The 20,206-nt window shown below is 44.0% G+C and overlaps 1 protein-coding gene across 3 annotated transcripts in view; it reads left to right on the forward strand.

Moving 5' to 3' along the window:
* Positions 1-17,164, forward strand: part of LOC143766871 (uncharacterized) — a 73,367-nt gene extending 56,203 nt beyond the window's left edge. For 2 of the 3 annotated variants that reach the window (XM_077254868.1, XM_077254869.1), the window contains exons 7-8: positions 12,976-13,066; positions 13,368-17,164. In XM_077254868.1, coding sequence (XP_077110983.1) covers positions 12,976-13,066; positions 13,368-14,725 — 1,449 coding nt within the window. In that variant the 3' untranslated portion in view covers positions 14,726-17,164. Of the gene's footprint in view, positions 1-12,975; positions 13,067-13,364 lie in introns of all 3 variants that reach the window. The other variant, XM_077254867.1, reaches the window with a different exon arrangement.
* The last annotated feature ends 3,042 nt before the right edge of the window (positions 17,165-20,206 follow it).

A 20,206-nucleotide genomic window follows, 5' to 3' on the forward strand; every position in this document is an offset into this window, starting at 1 on the left:
GCTCGTATACCTCATTGTCCTATGCTTCCAGTTTTGTTAAAGATATTTCTGATGAAGGTCTTGTGATTTGACCGAAAACGTTTAAATAATCTTTGAACTGGATGCACAAATAAATGGGATGTTCACTTTTTTCATCTGAAAGAAACCATTTGAGTGCCAAGTGATTTATTACTATGTAAGGATTTATTCAGTCTTGCTGGTTTCTCTGGAGATACAGATATACCCTCCATGACTCTAGTGAGTTATGGAGATTTTTGTATTTTCTGTGGTGGAGATTTTCTAGTATTTTAATACTGATCGCATAGTACTCTGTCCTATCTTTTCTATTTTAGTGAGAGTGGCCTCCTTTGCTAAATTCTATTTTCAGTCTGCGTTTGTTATTTTCCTCTCCTCTCACAGTCAATATTTGTGGGGGGCTTTTCTATCCTTTGGGGATTTTCTCTGAGGCAAGATAGAAACGGAAACCTATCTTTAGGAGTATTTAGTTCTCCGGCTGTGACGAGATGTCTAGGCAGAGTTAGGTACATTCCACGGCTACTTCTAGTTGCGGTGCTAAGTTCAGGGTCTGCGGTCAGTACAGGTACCACCTTCTCCAGAGTACGTCTCATGTTGCTCCTAGGCCACCAGATCATAACAGTACAACTGGCCAACAATGAGTTAAATGCATCTCAAAAGAAGGAAAGAAAAGTTCTGAGCCATTTTTTTTTCTGCAGTCTGTTGTGTCTTTCCTTTCCTCCTAATCTTTGGGTGGCTCAGGAGCCAGGTGTTAGAATGGATGTTCAGGAATTGGCTTCTCGTGTGGATCAACTTGCTGCTAAAGTACAGGATATTTCCGATTATATTGTTCAGACTCCAGTTTTAGAGCCTAGAATTCCAACTCCTGATTGTTTTTTTGGGGACAGGTCTAAATTTTTGAGCTTTAAAAATAACTGTAAACTGTTTTTTGCTCTGAAGCCTCGTTCCTCTGGTGATTCCATTCAGCAAGTTAAAATTGTCATCTCCTTGCTGCGTGGCGACCCTCAGGACTGGGCATTTTCCCTGGAATCTGGGAATCCGGCCTTGCTTAACCCCTTCATGACCCAGCCTATTTTGGCCTTAATGACCTTGCCATTTTTTGCAATTCTGACCAGTGTCCCTTTTATGAGGTAATAACTCAGGAACGCTTCAACGGATCCTTGCGGTTCTGAGATGGTTTTTTCGTGACATATTGGGCTTCATGTTAGTGGTAAATTTAGGTCGATAATTTCTGAGTTTATTTGTGAAAAAAACGGAAATTTGGCGAAAATTTTGAAAATTTCGCAATTTTCACATTTTGAATTTTTATTCTGTTAAACCAGAGTTATGTGACACAAAATAGTTAATAAATAACATTTCCCACATGTCTACTTTACATCAGCACAATTTTGGAAAGAAATTTTTTTTTTGCTAGGAAGTTATAAGGGTTAAAATTTGACCAGTGATTTCTCATTTTTACAACAAAATTTACAAAACCATTTTTTTAGGGACCACCTCACATTTGAAGTCATTTTGAGGGTTCTATATGGCTGAAAATACCCAAAAGTGACACCATTCTAAAAACTGCACCCCTCAAGGTGCTCAAAACCACATTCAAGAAGTTTATTAACCCTTCAGGTGTTTCACAACAGCAGAAGCAACATGGAAGGAAAAAGTGAACATTTAACTTTTTAGTCACAAAAATGATCTTTTAGCAACAATTTTTTTATTTTCCCAAGGGTAAAAGGAGAAACTGGACCACAAAAGTTGTTGTCCAATTTGTCCTGAGTACGTTGATACCTCATATGTGGGGGTAAACCACTGTTTGTGGGCACGGCAGGGCTCGGAAGCGAAGGAGCGCCATTTGACTTTTTCAATGAAAAATTGGCTCCAATCTTTAGCGGACACCATGTCGCGTTTGGAGAGCCCCCGTGTGCCTAAACATTGGAGCTCCCCCACAAGTGACCCCATTTTGGAAACTAGACCCCCCAAGGAACTTATCTAGATGCATAGTGAGCACTTTAAACTCTCAGGTGCTTCACAAATTGATCCGTAAAAAATGAAAAAGTACTTTTTTTTCACAAAAAAATTTTTTTAGCCTCAATTTTTTCATTTTCACATGGGCAACAGGATAAAATGGATCCTAAAATTTGTTGGGCAATTTCTCTTGAGTACGCCGATACCTCATATGTGGGGGTAAACCACTGTTTGGGTGCACGGCAAGGCTTGGAAGGGAAGGCGCGCCATTTGACTTTTTCAATGGAAAATTAGCTCCAATCGTTAGTGGACACCATGTTGCGTTCGGAGAGCCCCTGTGTGCCTAAACATTAGAGCTCCCCTACAAGTGACCCCATTTTGGAAACTAGACCCCCCAAGGAACTAATCTAGATGTATAGTGAGCACTTAAAACCCCCAGGTGCTTCACAGAAGTTTATAACGCAGAGCCATGAAAATAAAAAAATATTTTTCTTTCCTCAAAAATGATTTTTAGCCCGGAGTTTTTTATTTTCCCAAGGATAATAGGAGAAATTGGTCCCCAAATGTTGTTGTCCAGTTTGTCCTGAGTACGATGATACCCCATATGTGGGGATAAACCACTGTTTGGGCGCACGGCAGGGCTCGGAAGGGAAGGCACGCCATTTGGCTTTTTGAATGGAAAATTAGCTCCAATCATTAGCGGACACCATGTCGCGTTTGGAGAGCCCCTGTGTGCCTAAACATTGGAGCTCCCACACAAGTGACCCCATTTTGGAAACTAGACCTCCCAAGGAACTAATCTAGATGTGTGGTGAGCACTTTGAACCCTCAAGTGCTTCACAGAAGTTTATAACGCAGAGCCATGAAAATCTAAAATTATTTTTCTTTCCTCAAAAATGATTTTTTAACCCACAATTTTTTATTTTCCCAAGGGTAACAGGAGAAATTGGACCCCACAAGTTGTTGTGCAGTTTCTCCTGAGTACGCTGATACCCCATATGTGGGGGTAAACCACTGTTTTGGCACACGTCGGGGAGCGGAAGGGAAGTAGTGACGTTTTGAAATGCAGACTTTAATGGAATGCTCTGCGGGCGTCACGTTGCGTTTGCAGAGCCCCTGATGTGCCTAAACAGTAGGAACTCCCCACAATTGACCCCACTTTGGAAACTAGACCCCCAAGGGAACTAATCTAGATGTGTGGTGAGCACTTTGAACCCCCAAGTGCTTCACAGAAGTTTATAACGCAGAGACGTGAAAATAAAAAATGTGTTTCCTTTCCTCAAAAATATTTTTTTAGCCCAGAATTTTTTAATTTTCCCAAGGGTAACAGGAAAAATTTGACCCCAAAAGTTGTTGTCCAGTTTCTCCTGAGTACGCTGATACCCCATATGTGGGGGTAAACCACTGTTTGGGCACATGGCGGGGCTCGGAAGGGAAGTAGTGACGATTTGGAATGCAGACTTTGATGGAATGGTCTGCGGGAATCATGTTATGTTTGCAGAGCCCCTGATGTGCCTAAACAGTAGAAACCCCCCACAAGTGACCCCATTTTGGAAACTAGACCCCCCCAAGGAACTTATCTAGATGTGTGGTGAGCACGTTCAACCCCCAAGTGCTTCACAGAAGTTTACAACGCAGAGCCGTGAAAATAAAAAATCATTTTTCTTTCCTCAAAAAAGATGTTTTAGCAAGCAATTGTTTATTTTCACAAGGGTAACAGGAGAAATTGGACCCCAATATTTGTTGCCCAGTTTGTTGTGAGTACGCTGGTACCCCATATGTGGGGGTAAACCACTGTTTGGGCGCACGTCAGGGCTCGGAAGGGAAGTAGTGACATTTGAAATGCAGACTTTGATGGAATGGTCTGCGGGCGTCACGTTGCATTTGCAGAGCCCCTGATGTGCCTAAACAGTAGAAACACCCCACAAGTGACCCCATTTTGGAAACTAGACCCCAAAAGGATCTTATCTAGATGTGTGGTGAGCACTTTCAACCCCCAAGTGTTTCACATAAGTTTATAACGTAGAGCCGTGAAAATAAAAAATAATTGTTCTTTCCTCAAAATTATGTTTTAGCAAGTAATTTTTTATTTTTGCAAGGGTAACAGGAGAAATTGGACCCCAATAGTTGTTGCCCAGTTTGTCCTGAGTACGCTGGTATCCCATATGTGGGGGTAAACCACTGTTTGGGCGCACGTCGGGGCTTGGAAGGGAGGGCGCACCATTTGACTTTTTGAACGCAAGATTGGCTGGAATCATTGGTGGCGCCATGTTGCGTTTGGAGACCCCTGATGTGCCTAAACAGTGGAAACCCCTCAATTCTAACTTCAACACTAACCCCAACACACCCCTAACCCTAATCCCAACTGTAGCCATAACCCTAATCACAACCCTAACCCCAACACACCCCTAACCACAACCCTAACCCCAACACACCCGTAACCCTAAATCCAACCCTAATCCTAACCCTAATCCCAACCCTACCCACAACTGTAACCCCAACACAACCCTAACCCTATCCTTAACCCTAACCACAAGCCTAATCTTAACCCTATTTCCAACCCTAGCCCTAATTCCAACCCTAAGGGTACCGTCTCACATAACGATTTACCAACGATCACGACCAGCGATACGACCTGGCCGTGATCGTTGGAAAGTCATTGTGTGGTCGCTGGGGAGCTGTCACACAGACCGCTCTCCAGCGACCAACGATGCCAAGGTCCCGGGTAACCAGGGTAAACATCGGGTTACTAAGCGCAGGGCCGCGCTTAGTAACCCGATGTTTACCGTGGTTACCAGCGTAAAAGTAAAAAAAAAAAAACGTACATACTCACATTTTGGTGTCCTTCAGGTCCCTTGCCGTCTGCTTCCCGCTCTGACTGAGTGCCGCCGTACAGTGAGAGCAGAGCGCAGCGGTGACGCCACTGCTGTGCTGTGCTCTCACTTTCCGGCCGGCAGACAGTCAGAGCGGGAAGCAGACGGCAAGGGACCTGAAGGACACCGAAATGTGAGTATGTACGTTTTTTTTTTTTTTTTACTTTTACGCTGGTAACCACGGTAAACATCGAGTTACTAAGCGCGGCCCTGCGCTTAGTAACCCGATGTTTACCCTGGTTACAAGTGAACGCATCGCTGGATAGCTGTCACACACAACGATCCAGCGATGACAGCGGGAGATCCAGCGACGAAAGAAAGTTCCAAACGATCTGCTACGACGTACGATTCTCAGCAGGGTCCCTGATCGCTGCTGCGTGTCAGACACAGCGATATCGTATGGATATCCCTGGAACGTCACAGATCGTACCGTCGTAGCGATCAAAGTGCCACTGTGAGACGGTACCCTAACTCTAATTCCAACCCTAACCCTAAGGCTATGTGCCCACTTTGCGGATTCGTGTGAGATTTTTCCGCACCATTTTTGAAAAATCCGCAGGTAAAAGGCACTGCGTTTTACCTACGGATTTACAGCGGATTTCCAGTGTTTTTTTGTGCGGATTTCACCTGCGGATTCCTATTGAGGAACAGGTGTAAAACGCTGCGGAATCCGCACAAAATTGACATGCTGCGGAAAATACACAGCGTTTCCGCACGGTATTTTCCGCACCATGGGCACAGCGGATTTGGTTTTCCATAGGTGTATATGGTACTGTAAACCTGATGGAAAACTGCTACGAATTCGCAGCGGCCAATCCGCTGCGGATCCGCGGCCGATCCGCGGCGGATCCGCTGCGGATCCGCGGCCGATCCGCTGCGGATCCGCGGCAATCCGCTGCGGATTCGCAGCCAAATCCGCACTGTGTGCACATGCCCTAACCCTACCCCTAACCCTAACCCTAATTCTAACCCTAGTTCTAACCCTAACCCTAGCAGAAAAAAAAAAATATATTTTATTTTTATTATTGTCCCTATGGGGGTGATAAAGGGGGGTCATTTACTTTTTTTTCATTTTGATCACTGCGATAGGCTATATCGCAGTGATCAAAATACTTCTGAAATGAATCTGCCAGCCGGCAGACTCTGCGGGCGCAGTGCGCATGCGCCCGCCATATTAGAAGATGGCGGCGCCCATGGAGAAGCCGGACGGACACTGGGAGGCCCGGTAAGTATGTAGGGGGGGTGATCGGATCACGGGGGGGGGACCGGAGCACAGGGAGGGGGCACCGGAGCACGGGGGGAGCGGACAGGAGGACGGAGGAGCGGACAGAACGAATTAGGGGGGCGGACCGCGCACCGGAGCACTGGGGGGGCGATCGGTGGGGTGGGGTCAGATTAGGTTTTCCAGCCATGGCCGATGATATTGCAGCATCGGCCATGGCTGGATTGTAATATTTCACCGTTTTTTGGGGTGAAATATTACAAATCGCTCTGATTGGCAGTTTCACTTTCAACAGCCAATCAGAGCGATCGTAGCCACGGGGGGGTGAAGCCACCCCCCCCCTGGGCTGAAGCACCACTCCCCCTGTCTCTGCAGATCGGGTGAAATCGGAGTTAACCCCTTCACCCGATCTGCAGGGACGCGATCATTCTGTGACACAGCATATGCGTCACAGGTCGGGAAGGCACCGACTTTCATGACGCATACGCTGTGTCACAGGTCGGGAAGGGGTTAATATAGACACCTTTTTTCAGGCTCTAGGGTTATTGTATGATGAACCTAATTCAGTGGATCATGCTGAGAAGACCTTGTTGGCCCTGTGTCAGGGTCAAGAAGCGGCAGAATCGTATTGCCAGAAATTTAGAAAATGGTCTGTGCTGACTAAATGGAATGAGGATGCCTTGGCGGCTATGTTCAGAAAGGGTCTTTCTGAATCCGTTAAAGATGTTATGGTGGGGTTTCCCACACCTGCTGGTCTGAGTGATTCTATGTCTCTGGCCATTCAGATCGATCGACGTTTGCGCGAGCGCAGAGCTGTGCGCACTGTGGTTTTGTCCTCCGAGCGGAGTCCTGAGCCTATGCAGTGTGATAGGATAATGTCTAGAGCTGAACGACAAGGATTCAGACGTCAGAATGGGTTGTGTTTTTACTGCGGCGATTCTGCTCATGCTATTTCTGATTGCCCTAAGCGCACAAAGAAAATCGCTAGTTCTGTTACCATCAGTACTGTACAACCTAAATTTCTGTTATCTGTGACCCTGATCTGCTCATTATTGTCATTTTCTGTCATGGCATTTGTGGATTCAGGCGCCGCTTTGAATTTAATGGACTTGGAATTTGCCAGACGTTGTGTTTTCCCCTTGCAGCCTTTGAAGGACCCTATTCCTTTGAGGGGCATCGATGCTACACCGTTGGCAAAAAAATAAACCTCAGTTTTGGACACAGCTGACCATGCGTATGGCGCCAGCACATCAGGAGGATATTCGCTTTCTGGTGTTGCATAATTTGCATGATGCTATTGTGCTGGGGTTTCCATGGTTACAGGCACATAATCCGGTGTTGGATTGGAAATCTATGTCAGTGACTAGTTGGGGTTGTCAGGGGGGTTCATGGGAACGTTCCTGTGATGTCAATTTCCTCTTCCCCCTCTTCTGAAATTCCTGAGTTTTTCTCTGATTTCCAGGATGTATTTGAGCCCAAGTCCAGTTCCCTTCCGCCGCATAGGGACTGTGATTGTGCTATTGACTTGATTCCAGGCTGTAAGTTCCCTAAGGGCCGACTTTTCAATCTGTCTGTGCCAGAACATGCCGCCATGCGGAGTTATGTTAAGGAGTCGTTGGAGAAGGGGCATATTCGGCCATCTTCGTCACCATTGGGAGCAGGTTTTTTTTTTTGTTGCCAAGAAGGATGGCTCCTTGAGACCCTGTATTGATTATCGCCTCTTGAACAAGATCACGGTCAAATTCCAATACCCTTTGCCTTTGCTGTCTGATTTGTTTGCTAGGATTAAGGGGGCTAGTTGGTTTACTAAGATTTGACCTTCGAGGGGCATATAATCTTGTTCGTATCAAGCAGGGTGACGAATGGAAAACTGCTTTTAATACGCCCGAAGGCCATTTTGAGTACCTTGTGATGCCGTTCGGGCTCTCTAATGCTCCATCCGTGTTTCAGTCCTTCATGCATGATATTTTTCGGAATTATCTTGATAAATTCATGATTGTATACTTGGATGATGTTTTGTTTTTTTCCGATGATTGGGAGTCTCATGTGAAACAGGTCAGGATGGTATTTCAGATCCTTCGTGATAATGCTTTGTTTGTGAAGGGGTCTAAGTGCCTCTTTGGAGTGCAGAAGGTTTCTTTTTTGGGCTTTATTTTTTCTCCCTCATCTATAGAAATGGATCCGGTTAAGGTTCAGGCTATTCATGACTGGATTCAGCCCACATCCGTGAAGAGCCTTCAGAAATTTTTGGGCTTTGCTAATTTTTATCGCCGTTTCATTGCCAACTTCTCCAGTGTAGTTAAACCCCTGACCGATTTAACGAAGAAAGGCGCTGATGTGGAGAATTGGTCCTCTGCGGCTATTTCCACCTTTCAGGAGCTTAAACGCCGATTTACTTCTGCCCCTGTGTTGCGTCAGCCAGATGTTTCTCTTCCTTTTCAGGTTGAGGTTGACGCTTCTGAGATTGGGGCAGGGGCCGTTTTATCTCAGGAATTCTGATGGTTCCTTGATGAACCCGTGTGCCTTCTTTTCTCGAAAGTTTTCGCCTGCGGAACGCAATTATGATGTCGGCAATCGGGAGTTGTTGGCTATGAAGTGGGCATTTGAGGAGTGGCGACATTGGCTTGAGGGGGCCAAGCACCGTATTGTGGTCTTGACCGATCATAAGAATCTGATTTATCTCGAGTCTGCCAAGCGGCTGAATCCTAGACAGGCTCGATGGTCCCTGTTTTTCTCCCATTTTGATTTTGTGTTCTCGTATCTTCCGGGTTCTAAGAATGTTAAGGCTGATGCCCTCTCTAGAAGCTTTTTGCCTGATTCTCCTGGGGTCCCTGAGCCGGTCGGCATTCTGAAGGAAGGGGTGATTCTTTCTGCCATCTCCCCTGATTTGCGACGAGTTCTTCAGGAATTTCAGGCTGATAAACCTGACCGCTGTCCTGTGGGAAAACTGTTTGTTCCTGATAGATGGACTAAGAAGGTGATCTCTGAGGTTCATTGTTCTGTGTTGGCTGGCCATCCTGGGATTTTTGGTACCAGAGATTTGGTTGGTAGGTCCTTTTGGTGGCCTTCTTTGTCGCGGGATGTGCGTTCTTTTGTGCAGTTTTGTGGGACTTGTGCGCGGGCCAAGCCTTGTTGTTCCCGCGCTAGTGGGTTGCTTTTGCCCTTGCCGGTCCCTGAGAGGCCTTGGACGCATATTTCCATGGATTTTATTTCGGATCTTCCTGTTTCCCAGAGGATGTCTGTTATCTGGGTGGTTTGTGACCGGTTTTCTAAGATGGTTCATTTGGTACCTTTGCCTAAATTGCTTTCCTCTTCTGATTTGGTTCTGTTGTTTTTTCAGCATGTGGTTTGTTTGCATGGCATTCCGGAGAATATTGTGTCCGATAGAGGTTCCCAGTTTGTTTCTAGGTTTTGGCGGGCCTTTTGTGCTAAGCTGATTTGTCTTTTTCTTCCGCATTTCATCCTCAGACAAATGGCCAAACCGAGCGAACTAATCAGACCTTGGAAACCTATTTGAGATGCTTTGTGTCTGCGGATCAGGATGATTTGGGTGGCTTTTTTGCCATTGGCCGAGTTTGCCTTTAATAATCGGGCTAGTTTTGCTACTTTGGTTTAGCTTTTCTTTTGTAATTTCGGTTTTCATCCTCGTTTTTCTTCAGGGCAGGTTGAGCCTTCTGACTGTCCTGGTGTGGATTCTGTGGTGGACAGGTTGCAGCAGATTTGGACTCATGTGGTAGACAATTTGGTGTTGTCTCAGGAGAAGGCTCAACGTTTTGTTAACCGTCCTCGGGGTGTTGGTTCCCGGCTTCAGGTTGAGGATCTGGTCTGGTTGTCTTCCCGTCATGTTCCTATGAGGGTTTCTTCTCCTAAGTTTAAGCCTCGGTTTATTGGTCCTGTACTGTTGTGAATTCTGTTCTTGGGCTCCCTCCGGTGGTTGTAAGTGGTAGCGCTGCTGCCTTTGGAGCACAGCATTTGTCAGGTGTTCACTCTCTGTAATCTTGACTAGGCTATTTAATCTTGCTTGACCTGTTATGAACTGGTGGCATAGGAGCAGCATGGACGAGCTCTGGAGTAGGTGGCCTCTATACTGACCGCAGACCCTGAACCTAACACCGCAACTAACAGTAGCCGTGGGAAGTTCCTGTCACTCCCTAGACACCTCGTCACAGCCGGAGGACTAATTACCCCTAAAGATAGAAACAGGAAAACTACCTTGCCTCAGAGAAAATCCACAAAGGAAAGATAGCCCCCCCACAAATATTGACTGTGAGAGGAGAGGGAAATGACATACGCAGACTGAAAACAGAATTTAGCAAAGGAGGCCACACTAAGCTAGAAAGAAAAGTCAGGATAGAATACTGTGCGGTCAGTATTAAAATACTACAAAAATCCACCACAGAGAATACAAAAATCTCCACACCTGACTAAAGGCATGGAGGGTAACTCTGCAACTTCAGAGCTTCCAGCTTGGCTGAATAAATCCTTACTCAGACCGAGCTGGACAAAAACAACATAGCAATTTACTGAGCAATAAAGTCCACCACATGTGGACAGCAAAAAACAAGGCCAGGACTTATCTTTGATGATTTGGACAATCCAGCAGGAGAAACCAAGCAGAGATGTGAATCCTCCAGAAAACAATGGACAACTGGCACTGACTAAAGGATCTAGCCAGAATAAGTAGTCCAGTCAGAATTGGTAGCAAGTGAGAGCACCTGATCACTGCTGAGATCCACAGCAGTACCACTTAACACCACCGGAGGGAGCCCAAGAGCAGAACTCACAACATTGACCCTTTGGTCAGTGCCAGTTGTCCATTGTTCATGTCGGATTCACATTCCTGCCTGGTCTCTCCTGCTTGCTGTGCATGTCAACCAAGATAAGTTCTGGCTTGTTTTTGCAGTCCACATGCTGTGGACTTAATTGTTCAGTGCTTTTTATGTTTTGTTTTTTTCCAGCTCTGACTATGTAAGGATTTATTCAGTCTTGCTGGTTTCTCTGGAGATGCAGATATACCCTCCATGACTCTAGTGAGTTATGGAGATTTTTGTATTTTCTGTGGTGGAGATTTTCTAGTATTTTAATACTGATCGCATAGTACTCTGTCCTATCTTTTCTATTTTAGTGAGAGTGGCCTCCTTTGCTAAATTCTATTTTCAGTCTGCGTTTGTTATTTTCCTCTCCTCTCACAGTCAATATTTGTGGGGGGCTTTTCTATCCTTTGGGGATTTTCTCTGAGGTTAGATAGGTTTCCGTTTCTATCTTTAGGAGTATTTAGTTCTCCGGCTGTGACGAGATGTCTAGGCAGAGTTAGGTACATTCCACGGCTACTTCTAGTTGCGGTGCTAAGTTCAGGGTCTGCGGTCAGTACAGGTACCACCTTCTCCAGAGTACGTCTCATGTTGCTCCTAGGCCACCAGATCATAACAGGCTGCGCTCCGTACACCTCGTACACATGTGGCTGTTCTCCGTACACCTCATACACATGCGGCTGCGCTCCGTACACCTCGTACACGTGGCTGCACTCCGTACACCTCGTTGTTATGGTTCTCAATGGCAAGAGAACATAGCCCAGCAAACATAAGAACTAGCTCTTGGAAGGATGGAAACTAAACTGACCATGAACTAAACCTGCCGCACAACTAACAGTAGCCGGGTAGCGTTGCCTACGTTTTATCCCTAGACGCCCAGCGCCAGCCGGAGGACTAACTAATCCTGGCAGAGGAAAACACAGTCCTGGCTCACCTCTAGAGAAATTTCCCCGAAAGGCAGACAGAGGCCCCCACATATATTGGCGGTGATTTTAGATGAAAATGACAAACGTAGTATGAAAATAGGTTTAGCAAAATTGAGGTCCGCTTACTAGATAGCAGGAAGACAGAAAGGGCACTTTCATGGTCAGCTGAAAACCCTATCAAAACACCATCCTGAAATTACTTTAAGACTCTAGTATTAACTCATAACATCAGAGTGGCAATTTCAGATCACAAGAGCTTTCCAGACACAGAAACGAAACTACAGCTGTGAACTGGAACAAAATGCAAAAACAAACGAGGACTAAAGTCCAACTTAGCTGGGAGTTGTCTAGCAGCAGGAACATGCACAGAAAGGCTTCTGATTAAAATGTTGACTGGCATGGAAGTGACAGAGGAGCAAGGCTAAATAGCGACTCCCACATCCTGATGGAAACAGGTGAACAGAGGGGATGATGCACACCAGTTCAATTCCACCAGTGGCCACCGGGGGAGCCCAAAATCCAATTTCACAACACCTCGTACACGTGGCTGCACTCCGTACACCTCGTACACACGCAGCTGCGCTCCGAACACCTCGTACACACGCGGCTGCACTCCGTACACCTTGTACACACATACGACTCCGCTCCCTACACCTTGTACACACACGGCTCTGCTACATCCACACTGTAAACCCCTCCTGACCCCACACATAAACTTACCCTCATCCAGCACGATGACAACCAGCAGAGTCCTGCATGCATACAAGGAGGCCCCGATCATGTGACCCCCTAACTCCTCCCCTCCTGTGACCTCATCACAGGTCCTGTGCGCACAGGGCAGCCATATATGTGGTGTGCTGCTCTGCGGGTGGAGGTATGTGACTCTGCGGTGCGGGAAAACTAAGGTCCCGCCCGTGACCGCAGGGTAGACTGTCAAAATCGGGACTGCCCGGCTGGACCTGGGATGGTTGGGAGGTATGGGAGAGGAGGCATCATAGGATCTCCCCCACGATGTGTAGACACCAGTGAAGATCTTGTTCTCAGTCTTGTTTTATCCATCAGTATTATATGTTTCATACTTGTGTAATGAGAACGGTGGAGATGGCAGGATTAGAGCTGATCATAGATGTGACTTCTCCATCTGTCGGTGACTTTTATAATGTTTGTTTCAGGGTGAAGATCTGACCCATATTAATACTAAAGAGACATATGTGAGGGGGGATGAGCGGTATAAAGAGAAGATTCCTACATATGGCTACCCAGGTGAGTAGTAACCACTAAAAGCAGAAAAGTCACAGATTCTTCTCAGTTACCGGCTGTGGCTGCTTTATCGGTGGTGTAGTCCGGCCGTATTACCGCGATCACCATTTTGCCTCTAGACCACAACATTCTCCTCCACCCAAAACTGTTCAAATGACTTTGGGCATTGATGAGGGAGAGAGGTACCGCCTTTTTTATCTGTAGGTTTCCTGTCCCTGTGGGGCGGATCCCCTCTCTCCGTGGTGCCGTCATGGGCTCAGAGAAATACCGTTATCAGTAAATAACTATGTTTTTATCTTAGCAGATGACTGTACCAGGAAATCAGAGGGACAGCTGACATCTTCAAGTTTTAAATCTGATGATCTTGAGATCTTACAAGATACAACTGAAGTGATTGCTGTTACTCCAGATATACCATCATCCATTCACAGCAAAGATCTGTCATCTAATCCTATGAAACGGCTCCCATATTCTGATTCATTACCGACTACTAAGGAAAATCAAAGTCACAAAAGAGGCATTAAAAAACAAACTGCTCCTAAAGCAAAGAAGTCATTTTCATGTTCAGAATGTGGGAAATGTTTTATCAAGAAATCAGCTTTTGTTAAGCACCAGAGAATCCACACAGGGGAGAAGCCTTTTTCATGTTCAGAATGTGGGAAATGTTTTAACCAGAAGGGGAGTCTTGTTACACACCAAATAACTCACACAGGAGAGAAGCCTTTTTCCTGTTCAAAATGTGGGAAATGTTTTAACATTAAATCAGCTTGTGTTAGGCACCAGAGAATCCACACAGGAGAGAAGCCTTTTTCCTGTTCAGAATGTGGGAAATGTTTTAACATTAAATCAGCTTGTGTTAGGCATCAGAGAATCCACACAGGAGAGAAGCCTTTTTCCTGTTCAGAATGTGGGAAATGTTTTTACCGGAAATCACATCTTGTTAGTCACCAGAAAACTCACACAGGGGAGAAGCCTTTTTCCTGTTCAGAATGTGGGAAATGTTTTTACCAGAAATCACAGCTTGTTAACCACCAGAGAGCTCACACAGGGGAGAAGCCTTTTTCCTGTTCAGAATGTGGGAAATGTTTTTACCAGAAATCACATCTTGTTAACCACCAGAGAGCTCACACAGGGGAGAAGCCTTTTTCCTGTTCAGAATGTGGGAAATGTTTTTACCAGAAATCACAGCTTGTTAACCACCAGAGAGCTCACACAGGGGAGAAGCCTTTTTCCTGTTCAGAATGTGGGAAATGTTTTTACCAGAAATCACATCTTGTTAACCACCAGAGAGCTCACACAGGGGAGAAGCCTTTTTCCTGTTCAGAATGTGGGAAATGTTTTGCACATAAATCAGATTTTGTTAACCACCAGAGAGCTCACACAGGGGAGAAGCGTTTTTCCTGTTCAGAATGTAGGAAATGTTTTAACCAGAAATGGCATCTTGTTAACCACCAGAGAGTTCACACAGGGGAGAAGCCTTTTTTCTGTTCAGAATGTGGCAAATGTTTTTACCAGAAATCATATCTTGATAGTCACCAGAGAACTCACACAGGTGAGAAGCCTTATTCCTGTTCAAAATGCGGGAAATGTTTTACTTGGAAATCAAATGTTAATAAACATCAGAGACGTCACATAGGGGAGAAGCCTTTGTTATGTTCATAATGTTGGAATAGTTTTAATCAAAATTGGATCTTCTTAAATTGGTTGTCTCTTGTTATTTTTTATGTTTTGTTATAAAAGGATAAAACTAAACTTTATTAATTCCAAATGTAAAACTATACCCATAATTCACCCTCTGAAGGTTAGTCAGTAGGTGGCTAATAGAAAAAACAAATACACCACATTTCAGTATTTAAGGTGAGGTGACGTATACACACTCACTCTCCAAGCCTCTCAATTCTACGGGTTTCATCGTCCTCACCAAAGGCGACTCATCAGTAGACTTTATTCCCTTAACCCCCAAGGGTGGTTTGCATGTTAATGACGGGCCAATTTTTACAATTCTGACCACTGTCCCTTTATGAGGTAATAACTCTGGAACACTTCCATGGATCCTGGTAATTCTGACATTGTTTTCTCGTGACATATTGTACTTCATGATAGTGGTAAAATTTCTTCGATATATCTTGTGTTTATTTATGAAAAAACGGGAATATGGCAAAAATTTTCCAATTTTCAAATTATGTATTTTTATGCCCTTAAATCAGAGATATGTCACACAAAATACTTAATAAGTAACATTTCCCACATCTCTACTTTACATCAGCACAATTTTGGAACCAATTTTTTTTCTTTGTTAGGGAGTTATAAGGGTTAAAAGTTAACCAGTGATTTCTCATTTTTACAACACCATAATTTTTTTAGGGACCACATCACATTTGAAGTTACTTTAAGGGCTCTATATTTTAGAAAATACCCAAGTGTGACCCCATTCTAAAAACTGCACCCCTCAAGGTACTTAAAACCACACTCAATAAGTTTATTAACCCTTCAGGCGCTTCACAGGAATTTTTGGACTGTTAAAATGTTAAATGTTCATTTTTTTTTTTTTTCACAAAAATTTTACTTCAGATCCAATCTTTTTAATTTTGCCAAGGGTAACAGGAGAAATTGGACCCCAAAAGTTGTTGTTGTGCAATTTCTTCTGAGTACGGTGATACCCATATATTGGGGTAAACCACTATTTGGGCACACGGCAATGCTCGGAAGGAGAAGGAGCGCCGTTTGACTTTTCAATGCAAAATTGGCTGGAATTGAGATCGGACGCCATGTTGCATTTGGAGAGCCTCTGATGTGCCTAAACAGTGGAAACCCCCAATTGTAACTGAAACCCTAATCCAAACACACCCCTAACCCTAATCCCAACCATAACCCTAACACACCCCTAATCCCAACTCTATCCCTAATCCCAACCGTAAACCCAACCCTAATGGGAAAATGGAAATAAATCCTTTTTTTATTTTATTATTTTTCCCTAACTAAGGCGGTGATAAGGGGGGTTTGAATTAATTTTATAGTGGGTTTTTATGTTTGGCAGCTTTCACACGCTAAAAGACGCTTTTTATTGCAAAAACAGTTTTTGCATCACCACATTTTGAGAGCTATAATTTTTCAACATTTTGGCCCACAGAGTTATGTGAGGTTTTATTTTTTTGCGGGACGAGTTGACGTTTTTATTGGTACTCTTGTTGGGCACATGACTTTTTTTTATCTTTTTATTCCAATTTTTGGGAGGCAGAATGAACAAACACCAGCAATTCAGGAATCGCTTTTTTTTTTCTATATAATTTTTTTTTATACCGTTCCTCATGTGGTAAAATTGATAAAGCAGTTTTATTCTTCGGGTCAGTAAAATTACAGCGATGCCTCATTTATATTTTTTTTTTCATGTTTTGGCTTTTTTACACAAAACTATTTTTATAAAAAAAATAATTATTTTTTTCATCCCTTTATTCTGAGAGCTATAACTTTATTTTTCTGCTGCTGGAGCTGTATATTGGCTTGTTTTTTTGCGGGACAAGATGACGTTTTCAGCGGTACCATGTTTATTTACATCCGTCTTTTTGATCATGTTTTATTGCACTTTTTGTTCGGTGTTATGATAAAGCATTGTTTTTTGCATCGCTTTTTATTTATATTTTTTATGGTGATCACTGAAGGGGATAACTAGTGGGACAGTTTTATAGGTCGGGTCCTTGCGGACGTGGCAATGTTTTGGTTTTTTTTAATTAAATGGATTTATTGGAAAATATTTTTTTTTCTTTATTTGGGGATTTAAAAAAATATATATATTTTTACACATTCTAATTTTTCTTATTTTTAGCTTTATAATATTGTCCCATAGCATAGCACAGTGTCAGATCAGCCATCTGACAGGCAGTGAAGGAGGCCTGCCAGCGCCTGCAGGACCCGGAAGGACCCCGCTGGCGTGCGATGGTACGGCGGCTGGCAGAAATGCAGTTCCCGCAGCGCAGTACATGTCGGGAAGGGGTTAAGCAAACTTAAGGATTGTGAAGTTTTTGTTATGTTTCATGATTCTTTAATTGTATGTCTACTTTAATTTGACTGTAAAACAATAAAAGTCTGATTTATGAAAACATACACAGCTGCAATAGCGTATTCCGTGTCTGATTCATGCTGCCCATGGAATCTCTCCCTTTAAAAATTGAGTAGAAGAATGGGAACCTGTAGGTGGCATATGTTGGGCAACATTCGCAGAGCATCTCTGACAGAAAGCTTGATTGAAATCTGAGTATTCTGGAGCATTGTATAGTATTTGGGAAGCACTGTCATACACATAGATGGTTGGCGGGCGCAGCTAAAATCCAAAATGGACGGTCATCTAATATATGACAATGCATGGGGCTAACATTCATCTAGTGGGTATTTATTGGGGTCCAAGCACCTGAGATATGTGGAGTATCTTTTTAGGACACACCATGTTTGTAGATGTTAAAAAGTTTACGAGAAAATTATTCTGATCAGAGTTTAATCACAGTTTGATCAAAGTGTGGCATGAGTGTAATGCGATTTTCTTGTACATGGAGATATTTTATTAAAGAGGTTCTTCACCTTCTCCGTTCTGACAGTCCATGAAAATCGGACTGCACTCGGATGTCATCCGAGAGCAGTCCAATTTTATTCACGAACCTATTGACTTGCATTGCTGATTTTGATCCAATGCTTGGATCAAAATCTGCATGTTTCCGATATTTTGCTTGGACCACTCGGTCGGAGTAAAAAATCGGACATGTGAATGGCCTCATAGACATAGGTAGGAGTGCTATTCGTGGAAGACGGATAGCACTCAGGAAACGGAGGGTAGGACAGTAGTAGTCATGGCTAATGGTGGCAGTTTCAGCGCACCCCGGCCCTCCGTCCCATTAACACACTGCAGTCCACTCACTAGTAACTCAGGGTCCATTCCACATTGCCAGGGTTCCTTTTCTTTTAACATCACACAATGACCGTCAGAGCCCAGGTTCATCTTCAACAAAATAATTTTACTCAGCTCGTCCAATTTAGCCACAGAAACAGCACAAGATTCTTTGCAGAATATCATATGAAATAAACTAATACCTCTAAAAATAGTTTTTATTAATAATTTTTTATTTTTTTTTTTAAAAAGGGCAAAAATACCCCCAAACTCCACAATCTGAAAAAACCAAGCAAAAAAATGTATATAAAATGTTGCTGCTCTGTTTAAGGTGTACCAGCATAGGTAAAGGCTATCCCTGTATAGCCCTAGTTCACCCTATCTGGACCCTTCCTGACAGTGGGGGTTGGCACCCTCTTGAACACAAATGGCGCCCCACTCGATGCCATTAAGATCAATATTAGGGGTGGTGATCTGTCCAGGCGTTTGGGGAGACTGGAGACTAGATGGATTTGGCAGCTGAATACGGTCCATCCTTGTGGACTCAATGAATGTATTTCTTTTGCCCCTTTCCTCCAATCTTCCGGCTGCTGAATGTGTCTTATGTGCCACTTTCCGCATGGTTTCTTTTGATATTGCTTTTAACTGTGTTTTTTTTACTGTTTGTGATCGTCTTTTTCTGCCATGATGCTTATATTTTGACTACAGTGGAATTTTGAAATCTGAGGATACATCGTGAACCCTCTTCTCGTCTGAATATGTTCACATCTTTTGATACATTACTATAATATTAGATCTATGTAATCTGTATGAGGAATCATTGGATTCATGGTGTTTGTGTATCGTATTTTGTTATTCCACTTTTCTGCTGGTTTTTGTTATTCATTGTTTATGTTTATATTTTTTGCGTGTCACATTTTTACTTTCACATATGTGCACTCCTGTTGCCATATGTGTGTAGGGGTATATAGATATATTATGTGTATTTTTCAGAGTGCCGTGTTCTTTGTATTATTCATGGGGATAGGTGGCGCCATTGCTATTTGTGCGCATGTATTATTTTGTACCCTATTCCCTTGTATGTACTACTCTGTTTTAGTGGCGTCTCTGGTTTGCCCTTCAACAAAATGGCCGCCATCATATTTCCGGTCATGCGCTGTCTGCTCCTTACCACTTCCGGTCCACGGTTCAGCGCTAGCGTACATGGGCCCATGTACAGCTGGCGGTGACGTGTGGCTCGTTAGAGACGGCGTGGGCGCGCATTGGCTGGACCCAGCTTACGGATGCTATATATGACTTCTGTGTGAGTACATGACACGCCCCCTGAGGAAGGACTATACCGAAACGCGCATCGGGGTGAGCTGGAGTTTGGTGTTATCCCCTTTGCATTAGTGGTATGTTCATTTATTTACGTTGTGCATTGGCATACCTTGATATTTTGTATTCCATATCTGTATCATGGTATCTTTTATATAATACTGTTACTCTATACATTGTTTTTGATGCAGTATGTCCTTATGATTTTTCTCTAAGGCTAGTTTCACACTAGCGTCGGGAACAACCCGTCGCTGTGCGTCGGGCCGACGTTCCCGACGCTAGGGTGGTCTCCGCCGCACAACGGGGGCAGCGGATGCATTTTTCCCACGCATCCGCTGCCCCATTGTGAGGTGCGGGGAGGTGGGGGCGGAGTTCCGGCCGCGCATGCGCGGTCGGAGAAAGTGGACCGTCGGGAGCAAAAAACGTTTTTTTCTCCCGACGGTCCGCTACCACACGCCCAAGCGTCGCAAAACGGACGCGACGTTTGGCAATGCGTCGCAAATGCGTCGCAAATGCGTCGCTAATGTTAGTCTATGACGAAAAACGTATCCAGCAAGAACTTTTGCTGGATGCGTATTTTCGGCAAAACGACGCATTTGCGACGTATTGCAGTTAACGCTAGTGTGAAACTAGCCTAACATGGGCATGCCTTTGTTGATATGAACCCACTATGCATGTGACTTGATGTGCCATAACATGGCACAAGTTATGATCTGCACTTGGGGAATGACTCCTCTCTCCTAGTTACCATGTGGTTTGTTGTCACACATCCCCTATTCTGCTGATTGCATATTTTTTATATAATTTCTAATAAACTTTTTCTATATATATAATTAGTGGACTATGGCACTAAATTTTTTAAGTGGTTTAGCTGGATAGCAATAGTGTGTCCCACACTTTTCCATGTATTAGCTGATTACATATGATTATCGCATGTGTTATATATATAT

This window comes from Ranitomeya variabilis, chromosome 4 (assembly GCF_051348905.1).
Source record: "Ranitomeya variabilis isolate aRanVar5 chromosome 4, aRanVar5.hap1, whole genome shotgun sequence".
Classification (NCBI taxonomy): Eukaryota; Metazoa; Chordata; class Amphibia; order Anura; family Dendrobatidae; genus Ranitomeya; species Ranitomeya variabilis.